At 47.3% G+C, this 15,561-nt stretch overlaps 1 protein-coding gene across 1 annotated transcript in view; it reads left to right on the forward strand.

Moving 5' to 3' along the window:
- The window catches only part of LOC123770091 (zwei Ig domain protein zig-8), a 300,742-nt gene extending 285,689 nt beyond the window's left edge, over window positions 1–15,053 (forward strand). Inside the window, exon 6 of the mRNA XM_069301472.1 lies at window positions 14,788–15,053. Within this exon, the coding sequence (XP_069157573.1) occupies window positions 14,788–14,960 (173 nt within the window). The 3' untranslated portion in view covers window positions 14,961–15,053. The remainder of the gene's footprint in view (window positions 1–14,787) is intronic.
- The last annotated feature ends 508 nt before the right edge of the window (window positions 15,054–15,561 follow it).

Consider the following 15,561-nt stretch of genomic DNA (forward strand, 5'->3'; position numbering starts at 1 on the left):
GGGGACCTGGTGGGCCTGGTAGTGTACTGGGGACCTGGTGGGCCTGGTAGTGTACTGGGGACCTGGTGAGCCTGGCTATGTGTACCTGGTAGTGTACTGGGGACCTGGTGGGCCTGGTAGTGTACTGGGGACCTGGTGGGCCTGGTAGTGTACTGGGGACCTGGTGGGCCTGGTAGTGTACTGGGGACCTGGTGGGCCTGGTAGTGTACTGGGGACCTGGTGGGCCTGGTAGTGTACTGGGGACCTGGTGGGCCTGGCTGTGTACTGGGGACCTGGTGGGCCTGGTAGTGTACTGGGGACCTGGTGGGTCTGGCTGTGTACTGGGGACCTGGTGGGTCTGGTAGTGTACTGGGGACCTGGTGAGCCTGGCTGTGTGGGCCTGGTAGAGTACTGGGGACCTGGTGGGTCTGGTAGTGTACTGGGGACCTGGTGGGCCTGGTAGTGTACTGGGGACCTGGTGAGCCTGGCTGTGTGGGCCTGGTAGTGTACTGGGGACCTGGTGGGCCTGGTAGTGTACTGGGGACCTGGTGGGCCTGGTAGTGTACTGGGGACCTGGTGGGCCTGGTAGTGTACTGGGGACCTGGTGGGCCTGCTAGTGTACTGGGGACCTGGTGGGCCTGGTAGTGTACTGGGGACCTGGTGGGCCTGGTAGTGTACTGGGGACCTGATGGGCCTGGTAGTGTACTGGGGACCTGGTGGGCCTGGCTGTGTACTGGGGACCTGGTGGGCCTGGTAGTGTACTGGGGACCTGGTGGGTCTGGCTGTGTACTGGGGACCTGGTGGGTCTGGTAGTGTACTGGGGACCTGGTGAGCCTGGCTGTGTGGGCCTGGTAGAGTACTGGGGACCTGGTGGGTCTGGTAGTGCACTGGGGACCTGGTGGGCCTGGTAGTGTACTGGGGACCTGGTGAGCCTGGCTGTGTGGGCCTGGTAGTGTACTGGGGACCTGGTGGGCCTGGTAGTGTACTGGGGACCTGGTGGGCCTGGTAGTGTACTGGGGACCTGGTGGGCCTGGTAGTGTACTGGGGACCTGGTGGGCCTGCTAGTGTACTGGGGACCTGGTGGGCCTGCTAGTGTACTGGGGACCTGGTGGGCCTGGTAGTGTACTGGGGACCTGGTGGGCCTGCTAGTGTACTGGGGACCTGGTGGGCCTGGTAGTGTACTGGGGACCTGGTGGGCCTGGTAGTGTACTGGGGACCTGGTGAGCCTGGCTATGTGGGCCTGGTAGTGTACTGGGGACCTGGTGGGCCTGGTAGTGTACTGGGGACCTGGTGGGCCTGGTAGTGTGGGCCTGGTAGTGTACTGGGGACCTGGTGGGCCTGGTAGTGTACTGGGGGACCTGGTGGGCCTGGTAGTGTACTGGGGACCTGGTGGGCCTGGTTGTGTACTGGGGACCTGGTGGGCCTGGTAGTGTACTGGGGACCTGGTGGGCCTGGTAGTGTACTGGGGACCTGGTGGGCCTGGTAGTGTACTGGGGACCTGGTGGGCCTGGTAGTGTACTGGGGACCTGGTGAGCCTGGCTGTGTGGGCCTGGTAGTGTACTGGGGACCTGGTGGGCCTGGTAGTGTACTGGGGACCTGGTGGGCCTGGCTGTGTGGGCCTGGTAGTGTACTGGGGACCTGGTGGGCCTGGCTGTGTGGGCCTGGTAGTGTACTGGGGACCTGGTGGGCCTGGCTGTGTGGGCCTGGTAGTGTACTGGGGACCTGGTGGGTCTGGTAGTGTACTGGGGACCTGGTGGGCCTGGCTGTGTGGGGTCTGGTAGTGTACTGGGGACCTGGTGGGCCTGGTAGTGTACTGGGGACCTGGTGGGTCTGGTAGTGTACTGGGGACCTGGTGGGCCTGGTAGTGTACTGGGGACCTGGTGGGCCTGGTAGTGTACTGGGGACCTGGTGGGTCTGGTAGTGTACTGGGGACCTGGTGGGCCTGGTAGTGTACTGGGGACCTGGTGGGCCTGGTAGTGTACTGGGGACCTGGTGGGCCTGGTAGTGTACTGGGGACCTGGTGGGCCTGGTAGTGTACTGGGTGTGGGAACCGACCTGTGAGATTTATATTTATTTAATTTATATGAATTTATATTTACGTTAATTTATATACTTCGATAGCAATTTGTATAATGATAAGTGGACTGTATTTCTGCAATAATCTCATAATCTCACAAATCGATCCTCTACACATTAGGGGGGGTTATTAAATTAATATATATGCAGCCAATCAAACTACAGTAACTACATACATTGAAGAGGTTCCTTATCTTATAGTACAGCAGGTTAGTCCACCAGGTATAACTAGGGTGTAGACACCAAATTATCCTCTTTGAGGTAGCTTCCATATCACCCAGTAACTGGTGCACAAATCTTGCTTCCTCGTCTTGACCTGTCAAAAGTGCGCTAGCTGTGAAGCCAGAATCCTATATATGACAAGTATTTCAGAGAAAACTGAACATGGAACATGAAGACCTGGTTTAAATACCTTTAGTTTGAGGCTTCCACGTGATCTAACCGGGTCACCCTATATCCTGACATTAATGGCCATAAATGAATGATAAACGGGTTTCGGAAAGAACACTTAACTTGAATTGTAGACATCGTGTTGGAGATGGTACCTTTGGTTTCCATAACACTACGTCCAAGTAAAATTAACAGGAGCCGAATTTGCTCCCGTGTGAGCCTCTGGTCTCGTATCAACAATGGCTGTTTAACACTCCATACTATTGACGTTACTGGCCGACATTGTCCAGATATGATAGGAGCTAAATTTGCTCCACACGTCTCGGAGGTGACACAACAATGGCTGCCCTCCTTCCTCACTGACGCCTGGCCTACTTTGTCCAGATTTCAGAAAGTGATAGAAGGGTCACATTTACTCTACTTTAATATTGATAATTAAGTTAATTTATATAAGATGTTTTTATGATGGTAAAGTCCAAAGACTAATGTATTTAAGAATAATTCCCACCATAATAGGTGGTGAATTATAATAGTGTGTGGTGATGATATCCCGTTTTCTTTAGATGGTAATTCCACTACAAGTTACGTTTTCTATGGGTAACTTGTTGGTAATACAGCTATTATCTGTATGATATTAAATGGTGTCGAATTTTCCGACATAATTCCCCAGGGGCTGCTCACGGGTCGAAGTCCTCTTTAGAACAGACGAACACCGATACTCCTCCTTCGAATTATTAGATTAATTTGATGTTAGTAGTTAGTAATCACACATTTGTGCGTTTGTTCGTACAGGACGGATGTCCCGTACTAGAGTTGTAGGGGTTAGAAGTCTAATGCGATTTCATTTCCCTGTCAACTCTTGAAAGGCTAATATTCAAGCCTTATTACATATTATTTAACCCAGAAGACTGAATGTGATCAAGTACTACAGTCAAGTATGATTCAGGGACTGCAGTGAGATCAGTGACATTAGATATAACTTGAAGTTTCTTCAGGTAACTGGTCACTGATATATAAACACTGAAGCCCATGGAATTCATCTTGATTAAATAATAAATGTATCAAATCAGTCATCAGATTTATTGGGGTTTAATTTAGTTAATTGATTCAGAAGATTGAATAGCTCATCATTAAAGTAAAGTATGGTTCTGGGACTGCAGTGGGATCAGTGACATTGGTCGCAGTGACTTGTAGCTGTTTTAGGCTACTGTTCACTGATTTGCCACTGAGGCCTCATGAACTCATCTTCAGCTTTAAATGATGATACTAACATCAACCTCTGTTACTATAGTCAGCTGTAATCTCCTTAGTATAATGCTACTGGAGAAATATAATCAGCTGACAAATTTAGATCTCTACTGGTATTGCTTATCTGCAGGCATAGGTCTCCTCAGGCTTGATACTGGGCCTGAGAGTAATTTACCTCCTGCAGAGTTTAACATGGTTATACCCTGATATTTAGTAGGGCTACCGATGAATCGATGACAATAGTCTGTCCCAACAAGGAGACCGAAGTCAGTGAGGTGATCAGACTTAATATTATCTGCCAATTTTATTCCTCTATTTCTCAGGAATTTGGCTGTTGCTCTCAGACCTTGAACTTGTAGGTCTACTGGTATTTTGTCCACCACAATGGCTTGTACTCGACAGACGTACCTGCCTAAACGTACTGATGGTTGTACCACCTGGTAGACTTGAGGTCCTGCATCTGTTACAAACCCTGAGATGTTGAATGACATCTGGGCTACAGGCCTTAATTGTAATTCATCTGCCAGCTTTTTAGTGATATATGTTCTCTGGGATCCTTGGTCAAACAACCCACGGGTATGGACCTTGGCCCTCTTATTCAGGATGGTAATTTGGGCAGTAGGCAAAGTCGTATTACCTTTAGACTTTGCCGATTGGACACTGTTTGTTTGTTGCACCTTGCAGTACTGTACTGTGGTGGGAATGCTATCTTCCACCTTGGGATTTGGAGACGTTGTTTTGGTGTCTCTGCACAATGCTGCATGGTGCTGACCTTTGTTACACCTATTACAGGTGTGTAATTGGGTATCACAGTCCTTGATGTTATGTTTCCTGAGGCACCTCGTGCAATGTTGCAAATCTTTGAGTCGCTCAACACGGGCGTCACTATCAGGAAAATTAGAGCAGTGGTACATTGAATGTTTCTCATTGCAGAACAAACATGTTCCATAGCTTCCAGTACCCTTTGGTGTCACGTTCTTGGATGACACAGTAACTATAGGCTTGGAGGGTCCCACTGCATATACGCCCACACTGCCACTGTTCCACTTTGGTGTTGAATTATATTGTCTAGATTGATTTGGAGTACCTTTGGTACTCTGTGGTTTACTATTATTAGTTTCTGAGGGTTTACTTGGTGGTTTTAATTTGTCATGTGTTCGTAATTGATGAACTACTGACTTTAAACCTTCAGATATTTCATTCATAGATAAGATGCTTTTATTGTAATGAGCACTCATTTGTCTCAATATGTCCCTAGGTATTTTCTCCTGGACAATTATTTTCAAGACCCACTCAGCCCCGTTTGTATCTGCTGTCAGGCTGAGGGCATTGATCAATGATTCTATCTCCAGCTTGAAAACTTGGAGTGAATCAGCTGAAGCCTCCGGTGGGGGTAAATGCAACAGCTCATGAACTAAATGTGATGTTCTTACTTCTGGATCAGCATAATTATCCTTGAGGAGTTTTACTGCCAGATCATAGCCGTCATTAGTTAATCTCAGATGGGATACTACTGTTTTAGCCTCACCTGATAATTGGCCTTACAAATAAGAGAATTTACTACTCTTTGGTAAAGATTGTTTTGAGTCTACAAGGTCAACGAATTTGTTCCAAAATTCATCCCAATCTTCCTCATCTTTTCCTGAGAAAGTGGGTAAATTAATTGGAGGGAGTCGAGCTTCTGCTTGACTCGTATTAGATGCAACTGTTGTTGTTGTTGCTGTTGCCTTGTTCTGGGCAATTAATTTGACATAAGGCTGTAACGTGGCCTGAGTGTGATCTTCATAATTCGCAAGATCAACCATAATGTCGTCTATTTCTGTTTCTGATAAATTGGTGTTGGCAAGTTCAGCCACATATGTTGCTATTTGACATTTGATTTGCTCAAATTTACCTGCAGCTGCTTGATAATAGCTTTCCAGGTCAGCATAATCAACTGTTGATTGTTGTGACAAATCTTCACATTTCTTGATCTGTCTTGTTAAGTGGCCTTTAAGACCTGCAAGGGTTCTTTTCATTCTCCCTGCATTATCCATACTGGCTCGTTGGTGAAGCCTTGTGGGACTTGTACTTGGGCTGCTCATAATACTGAACAAACACTAATGGTAGCCTAGGGTAAATTCTGCACTCACTAGGCTGTAATCCTACCTCTACTAGAGGTTAGCACTTAAAATTAATACACATTATATATATACAATCATACACACTAATGATTTGAGTGATAAACCAGTGTCACTGGAAGTACCTTTAGGTTAGCTCTTCTATATCACCCTAGGATGGAATTGACACTAATTAATCACTCAAAGGTGTAATGATCATAAGTAAATTATTATATACACAACTCAACTCGAGTTGATAAAAATTACACCCAAAATAGGGTCTGGACCATTCATTAATGGTGTTAGGTTATTGAATATAGTACAACTGACTATGGTAATAATGGGACTAGGATGAGCAATAATAGTTCAACTAGTCAATGGTTAATATCCTACCCTGTTGTGGGTTGGCAATTAGTAAATATTATACTGTGATCACTAGTGCAATATATATTAAATAATTCTCTATTTTGGAGAAATAATATACACAATTATTGATAATAGCCTCTTAATTAGCCTCTATGAAACTTCTAATATTATCAAGAAGTATTAAATATTATTAGTGACCTCGCGAAATAAACTCCACAAAATTCGTAGATAATCTCTCGCGAAATGTAACACCACGAAATCCGTGAACAATCTTGCGAGGACACAGCCACTAATTTGGCTGGCTTCTATATTAGCGCTGTCATTTCACAGAATAACACTCCACCAAATCTGTGGGTGTGCATGAAACCGCTGACTAAGGCTGATCTGAACTGAGCGGGGCTCCTGAGCTCCCACGAGGCGCTGTCTTTGACTGGCTGGCCTTTGTTTAAATAACACTGCACTAGTATATTTAATGAATCCACTGGTTAACTGGTTCATCCGGTACTAAGATGACCAAATGTGGGTTCAAAGGATCAAATATTCCGTCATCCGGTTCGAAGATGACCAAATAATGTGGGAACCGACCTGTGAGATTTATATTTATTTAATTTATATGAATTTATATTTACGTTAATTTATATACTTCGATAGCAATTTGTATAATGATAAGTGGACTGTATTTCTGCAATAATCTCATAATCTCACAAATCGATCCTCTACACATTAGGGGGGTTATTAAATTAATATATATGCAGCCAATCAAACTACAGTAACTACATACATTGAAGAGGTTCCTTATCTTATAGTACAGCAGGTTAGTCCACCAGGTATAACTAGGGTGTAGACACCAAATTATCCTCTTTGAGGTAGCTTCCATATCACCCAGTAACTGGTGCACAAATCTTGCTTCCTCGTCTTGACCTGTCAAAAGTGCGCTAGCTGTGAAGCCAGAATCCTATATATGACAAGTATTTCAGAGAAAACTGAACATGGAACATGAAGACCTGGTTTAAATACCTTTAGTTTGAGGCTTCCACGTGATCTAACCGGGTCACCCTATATCCTGACATTAATGGCCATAAATGAATGATAAACGGGTTTCGGAAAGAACACTTAACTTGAATTGTAGACATCGTGTTGGAGATGGTACCTTTGGTTTCCATAACACTACGTCCAAGTAAAATTAACAGGAGCCGAATTTGCTCCCGTGTGAGCCTCTGGTCTCGTATCAACAATGGCTGTTTAACACTCCATACTATTGACGTTACTGGCCGACATTGTCCAGATATGATAGGAGCTAAATTTGCTCCACACGTCTCGGAGGTGACACAACAATGGCTGCCCTCCTTCCTCACTGACGCCTGGCCTACTTTGTCCAGATTTCAGAAAGTGATAGAAGGGTCACATTTACTCTACTTTAATATTGATAATTAAGTTAATTTATATAAGATGTTTTTATGATGGTAAAGTCCAAAGACTAATGTATTTAAGAATAATTCCCACCATAATAGGTGGTGAATTATAATAGTGTGTGGTGATGATATCCCGTTTTCTTTAGATGGTAATTCCACTACAAGTTACGTTTTCTATGGGTAACTTGTTGGTAATACAGCTATTATCTGTATGATATTAAATGGTGTCGGATTTTCCGACACTGGGGACCTGGTGGGCCTGGTAGTGTACTGGGGACCTGGTGGGCCTGGTAGTGTACTGGGGACCTGGTGGGTCTGGTAGTGTACTGGGGACCTGGTGGGCCTGGCTGTGTGGGTCTGGTAGTGTACTGGGGACCTGGTGGGCCTGGTAGTGTACTGGGGACCTGGTGGGCCTGGTAGTGTACTGGGGACCTGGTGGGTCTGGTAGTGTACTGGGGACCTGGTGGGCCTGGCTGTGTGGGTCTGGTAGTGTACTGGGGACCTGGTGGGCTAGGTAGTGTACTGGGGACCTGGTGGGCCTGGTAGTGTACTGGGGACCTGGTGGGCCTGGTAGTGTACTGGGGACCTGGTGGGCCTGGTAGTGTACTGGGGACCTGGTGGGCCTGGTAGTGTACTGGGGACCTGGTGGGCCTGGTAGTGTACTGGGGACCTGGTGGGCCTGGTAGTGTACTGGGGACCTGGTGGGCCTGGTAGTGTACTGGGGACCTGGTGGGCCTGGTAGTGTACTGGGGACCTGGTGGGCCTGGTAGTGTACTGGGGACCTGGTGGGCCTGGTAGTGTACTGGGGACCTGGTGGGCCTGGTAGTGTACGGGGGACCTGGTGGGCCTGGCTGTGTGGGCCTGGTAGTGTACTGGGGACCTGGTGGGCCTGGTAGTGTACTGGGGGACCTGGTGGGCCTGGTAGTGTACTGGGGACCTGGTGGGCCTGGTAGTGTACTGGGGACCAGGTGGGCCTGGTAGTGTACTGGGGGACCAGGTGGGCCTGGTAGTGTACTGGGGGACCTGGTGGGCCTGGTAGTGTACTGGGGACCTGGTGGGCCTGGTAGTGTACTGGGGACCAGGTGGGCCTGGTAGTGTACTGGGGACCTGGTGGGCCTGGTAGTGTACTGGGGGACCTGGTGGGCCTGGTAGTGTACTGGGGACCTGGTGGGCCTGGTAGTGTACTGGGGGACCTGGTGGGCCTGGTAGTGTACTGGGGACAAGGTGGGCCTGGTAGTGTACTGGGGGACCTGGTGGGCCTGGTAGTGTACTGGGGGACCTGGTGGGCCTGGTAGTGTACTGGGGACCTGGTGGGTCTGGTAGTGTACTGGGGGACCTGGTGGGCCTGGTAGTGTACTGGGGGACCTGGTGGGCCTGGTAGTGTACTGGGGGACCTGGTGGGCCTGGTAGTGTACTGGGGACCTGGTGGGCCTGGTAGTGTACTGGGGATCAGGTGGGCCTGGTAGTGTACTGGGGGACCAGGTGGGCCTGGTAGTGTACTGGGGGACCTGGTGGGCCTGGTAGTGTACTGGGGACCTGGTGGGCCTGGTAGTGTACTGGGGACCAGGTGGGCCTGGTAGTGTACTGGGGACCTGGTGGGCCTGGTAGTGTACTGGGGGACCTGGTGGGCCTGGTAGTGTACTGGGGACCTGGTGGGCCTGGTAGTGTACTGGGGGACCTGGTGGGCCTGGTAGTGTACTGGGGACCAGGTGGGCCTGGTAGTGTACTGGGGGACCTGGTGGGCCTGGTAGTGTACTGGGGGACCTGGTGGGCCTGATAGTGTACTGGGGACCTGGTGGGCCTAGTAGTGTACTGGGGACCTGGTGGGCCTGGTAGTGTACTGGGGACCAGGTGGGCCTGGTAGTGTACTGGGGGACCTGGTGGGCCTGGTAGTGTACTGGGGACCTGGTGGGCCTGGTAGTGTACTGGGGACCTGGTGGGCCTGGTAGTGTACTGGGGACCAGGTGGGCCTGATAGTGTACTGGGGGACCTGGTGGGCCTGGTTGTGTACTGGGGACCTGGTGGGCCTGGTAGTGTACTGGGGACCAGGTGGGCCTGGTAGTGTACTGGGGGACCTGGTGGGCCTGGTAGTGTACTGGGGGACCTGGTGGGCCTGGCTGTGTGGGTGTGGTAGTACTGGACAGGTAGTACTGGACAGGTAGTACTGGACAGGTAGTATGGGTCTGGTAGTACTGGACAGGTAGTATGGGTCTGGTAGTACTGGACAGGTAGTACTGGACAGGTAGTACTGGACAGGTAGTATGGGTCTGGTAGTACTGGACAGGTAGTACTGGACAGGTAGTACTGGACAGGTAGTATGGGTCTGGTAGTACTGGACAGGTAGTATGGGTCTGGTAGTACTGGACAGGTAGTACTGGACAGGTAGTACTGGACAGGTAGTACTGGACAGGTAGTACTGGACAGGTAGTATGGGTCTGGTAGTACTGGACAGGTAGTACTGGACAGGTAGTATGGGTCTGGTAGTACTGGACAGGTAGTACTGGACAGGTAGTACTGGACAGGTAGTATGGGTCTGGTAGTACTGGACAGGTAGTACTGGACAGGTAGTACTGGACAGGTAGTACTGGACAGGTAGTATGGGTCTGGTAGTACTGGACAGGTAGTACTGGACAGGTAGTATGGGTCTGGTAGTACTGGACAGGTAGTACTGGACAGGTATTGAGATTTTTTTCTACGCCTACCTCCCTTAGGAGGTGGACTACAAGTTTAAAGGCTGCTCACGGCAGTTAAGCATGAGTCCAATAGAAAAAGGAAAAGCGGGAGCAAACCCCCAGGCCTCCACCACTAGGGGTGAAAACCTGTCCACAATAGGCCGCTGGCTCCTCCTAGTTAAACAGGACGTTAAAACTAATACAGGGTAACCGACGGGTTCTCTCAATCAAATATTTATATTTGATGTGGCGCTATGAATTGGAATTCGAATTCCCAAGAACAGCCGTCATATCAAGATCACATCAACATTCAATCGTATAAAGCAGAACAATGGGTGGAAAAGAATGGTTGAAGGGTTGACATCAAAGACCGTTTTCTATAACATAACAATTTATTAATAACAAGAGACTAACTACTACATTACCGAGTTTACGTTACGTTAATGTCCATCCAGTGGCACGATAACAGACAGCTAAATAGCAACCCTTGCTGTGCGTCTGCACACTGAACTAACCTGAACACAGGTGTGCTCACTGACGACGCAATATTGCAAATAAAAAAAATATCACAGACTAAGTTACACCACAGTGAGTGGTTATGTTATTGTCCATCCAGTGGCAATTGCAACACAGCTATTCAACAGCCCCTTGAGAAGTGACAGCAGGCTCCATCTTGCTGACACTTCGGGCTGACAAGTGAACTAACTGAACAATGGTGCCCACTGAAGACACAAGCATGCAATCAATATTGTCACGGCTTCCCGGTGACGGATACTATAATCACAAGCTTACGGGTCCTCCCGCCCAACAGGAGAGACCCACGTAACTAGGCGGGTAGTCCTACAGTGACTCCCCCTATCACAACCTAGTGTGAACACTCTTTGCAACTCCCTACAAGAAGTTGCACTGTAAACAGTAAACAAAGTCAGGCAAGGTGGGATTCTAGGACACAGCTCCAGTAATCCTTAAGTTACTCTATTCTCGTCACCAGACGATAAACAAAAGAAATTGCCTCAATCAATTACAAAATTGATTATGTGATTAATTACATTAATTACAACCAATTGTCTCTCATAGACAACATGATGGTACTCTACGTTAATCATTAACACTTGTCTCTCTTAACACATGTCATCTTGTTAACAATAACTCAAAACTCTCTTATATTACATCACACTTGATTCCTTGCAAGTATTCAGTGAGTAATTCTAATTAAGGTCAAACGGACCACTAATTACATCCCCATTGAGTTACGATAACTAAACCTACCCTAACTTGGTAGCTTCTCAACAGTCTGTGTCAAAATTTACTTTACTGAGTGTTAATTACCCTAATTAACTCCGAGCAATTAATTAACTGTCACCAGGACCGATAATTAATCATACATAAACACGTCACACTCCGCACTGCCTAAGCAGGTCTCATCAAACACTGCGAATTCACGGGAGAGGAGTTAATTACCCTAATTAACATGTGTGCCTCTTAATCCACTGTCCTCAGACAGGATATGATTAATATAACGATTTATGCTAGCTCCATGACCTCGCTTTACCGAGTCATCTGAGTCCTCAAGACTCCAGACGTTAATTACTCCACTAATTATCATGAGCCACTAATTGCTATACCCCAGAAAGGTAATTAGTCCCGAGCAAATTCCGTTAACACAAATACTGACAGACTCTGACAGATCCTCTCCCACTACGTGAATTCATGATGAGAAGGCTAATTACATAATTAGCTAGAGTGGTCAATTAGTTGTCACACAGACAATTAATTGCTCCCGAGACGTATCTCACTCAAGCTCAATGCTGTTCTCCTATAACAGCTCTCACTCACTAAACAATAAGTGTGCACCACTTATCCAGTTAATTACCCCTTTAATTAACTCACTGAATCCTTAAGTCCTCGACACAACTTAAAGAAACAAAGTAACCCCAGTGTTACATAGGTCACACTTACTACGGCATGCATAACAACACAAATGCACTGCCCACATACGGTTGCGGCTACTGCAACTCGTTAATTACTGTGCCCACACAGTAATGACACACGGTTTGGCAACAACAAGAGTATACCAATATTACTGCCCCCCCTTATCTTGCAACCGTTGCAAAGGACTACTGTGAGCACACACTTACCTCAGCAAGGCAATTAACAAATCAATTGCCTGCTCTCATTAAGTACTGTGAATTCCCCTGAATAATCATAGAGGTCGCTTAAACCCTCAACACAGCTCCTAGGGCAGTAATATTGTATACCTGATAACAACACTGCACAAACCTGTAACATAATGATGCCGTCAGCATACCCCACATGCAAATGACATCATTAGGCAATCAGTCAGCAATCACATCTACTGACTCACCACACAACACAGTACATAACATGCAAATGAACACTTAGCAATGGCATTCACATAATCAATGAAAATTATATCACCAGATAAATGTATCTCTAACTACACAGACCTCAGGGTATCCACTGACATCCCTGCATCGCTGGCCTGCCTACCTCTGCAATGATAATAATTTTACATGCTGGTACTCCATAGCACTAATCCAGTCTGACCGATTATATAGAATCGACAACTGGATCATTCATATGATAAATCTCTACACTGACCGGTTACATACCTCAGTCAGTCTACACACTTATATATAACTATATATATCTACAGTGTGGTCCCGTGTACAACATCCATCTCCAGGTACCGCCCTACCAGTCACCTGGACATGCCACTGACAGCTGTCACTCAGCTGCTTCCCTAGCCTGGCAGGGCTATGGGACAACACAGCTTTTACCGGAATTTCCACCGGTCCTCAACACACTGTTACACAATGATAATTGTACTCACGACTCTTCAAATCCTCAACAATCCTTTCCCTGGTCACTACTTCTCTGGCTGTAAACTCCTAGCTCGCTCCTCGTGCGAGGTGTGGCCCTAGAATGTCCAGGGAAGGTGGCCAAAGCATGTGGCCACCTTGTGGCCCTAAGGGGTGGCCACGGGTAGCGCATGACGACACAGCACCCCACCCGGGCTGAGCTGACGCGCGGCGTGGGGTGGGGTTTGGCCGGGGTGGCCCCCCCCCCAGCGGCTGGCCAAGATGGGCGGCGCGGGTGGCCTGGGGTGGCCCGCGGGCTGGCTGGCTGGCGCCTACAGGCATACACACGTGGATGGGAGATCACTTTACACCCCATCATACCAGCATGCTCACTTGTACACTCGGGCGACAATGGCCGGTGGCGTCACCACATGGCGGACCCAACATGGTGGAATACCAAGTCCAACAGGGGCCTGTAATAACACCTCACTTACACTGCCCTTATTCCACCAATTGTCCATTGTCCATTTACTCTAGACAGGATACTCAGACCCGAGGGATGAGGGATCAATCTGATACACCATGAGGCCAGCTGCCTCATGGGTTAACAATGTAACTGTCTCTTAGTTTGTCACATCGGCCCCAATTTCACACAAATTGGGCCTTGACACAACCCAGGATGGCAGGAGTGCCATCCACGATGAGAAACTAAAGAATGACACAGCGATTAACGGGGGTGGAGGTGGCAGGCTGCCACCTCCACCCAGCTGTGTCTTCCTCTAGCTCGCTGCTCAGCTCAAACGGACTATTTGGCGGGCTAAGGGAACTCAAAATGCCCATCTCTCCCCCCCCCCCCCTACCTTGTCTTGATCAATCAGCACAAAGCCGGCACAACTCCATGGTGCCGCTTCCAATCACCGCTGTTCGCGCCAAAACTCAGCTAGGAGCAGAGATGCCTAAACCAATCACAGGCCTCCCTCACCCTCAGGCGTCTCGTGACGTCACAAGGAGGGGGAGGCCTAAAGACAATGACTGCCTGTCTCACATGGTGGGGGGGGGGCAACGTTCACCCCACTGTCCCCACCACCTCTAAAACTGTTGGGAGAGTCAAGTACCCACTCACACCACTTCACTCCCAACTCCCATCCTATTTTCACAGAAACAGGAAAATTTATGTAATTCTCTCTACAGAGCAATCACAGACTTCTGACTAGCCTTAAATGACAGTCCGTGTATGCAAGAGCAATACACGGATCATAGAGTTCATAGCAAGAGCTTTCATCCAACACCCCACAAGTGTATGTTAGTTTGAAAACTTCTTGACTAGAGTCCCTAAAGCGACTAGCCTACTCTAGAAAACTAGGAAAACTAGCTGAGGGAATCTACATTCCCTCACAGGTAGTATGGGTCTGGTAGTACTGGACAGGTAGTACTGGACAGGTAGCATGGGTCTGGCAGTACTGGACAGGTAGTTTAGATGTAGTAGTGTATGACCAAGGAAACATGACCAACATATAAAAGATATCAACTGTATTTCATAAACTGGCATAAAATTTCTTTCTGAACCCTGCACACTTTTAACTCACGCAAATATTGAAAACATTATCATGATTTTTTATAATAATAACAATAATAATAATAATAATAATTAAAATTATTAATATTTGAATCATTCTTATTAAAATTGATCTTAATATTACTGGAAATAATTTTTTGTTTGCAGGAGAGAAGCATGCGGCTCTCCACAACGGGCATAGTGAAGGAGTTGAGCCAGAGTCCCTTCCTGGAGCCGGGAGTTCGAGTCGCAGCTTCACTCTAGTCCTCCTCACCGCCCCTTGTCTTCTGATGCTCCTGTCTCTCTCTCGTTTTCACAAGATCGACTCTAATTGGTCGTAGTTGTGGTTGAGGGATTGTGGTTGTGTCCTTACCAGCACCATATTTATACCATGACATTTCTACTGCTTCAGTACTGTGAATATATATGATATTGTTTGTGTGTTTTGGGTGGGTGGGGGGGGGGAGGGGGTTGATAATGTAGGGATGTTTAGTGTAAATATATTTGTGTCAATACTAAGGAATTCTGTCTTGTTGGAATTCAATATTTAACATGATAATGTTGTAATAACTTCGGTTTACTGAAAATAACAAATTAAAATAATAAGAAATAATAGGCATTAGAAATAAATGTCGAGATGCCTATTTTGTCTCGGTGTATTTCGCTATTATGTTTTAAAATTGTGCGATTTATTACCACCTTTACTTCTCTTCGAATCTTTCCTATCAATCATTTTATATTTAAGATAAATGGAGTTATCAAATCCTTATTCCTAATTTCGTTAAAAAAAAAAATGTCATTAACCCTTAAACTGCTATGTTGTTGAAAAATCCTTCATCCAGGTACACATAAAATAGTATTGAAAACTGGCATATATATCAGTCACATATGACGACTCCAGCTGAGGAGGAAATTGGAAACACCGTTTTGAGCAGTTTAAGG

This window comes from Procambarus clarkii, chromosome 45, assembly GCF_040958095.1.
Source record: "Procambarus clarkii isolate CNS0578487 chromosome 45, FALCON_Pclarkii_2.0, whole genome shotgun sequence".
Lineage (NCBI taxonomy): Eukaryota > Metazoa > Arthropoda > Malacostraca > Decapoda > Cambaridae > Procambarus > Procambarus clarkii.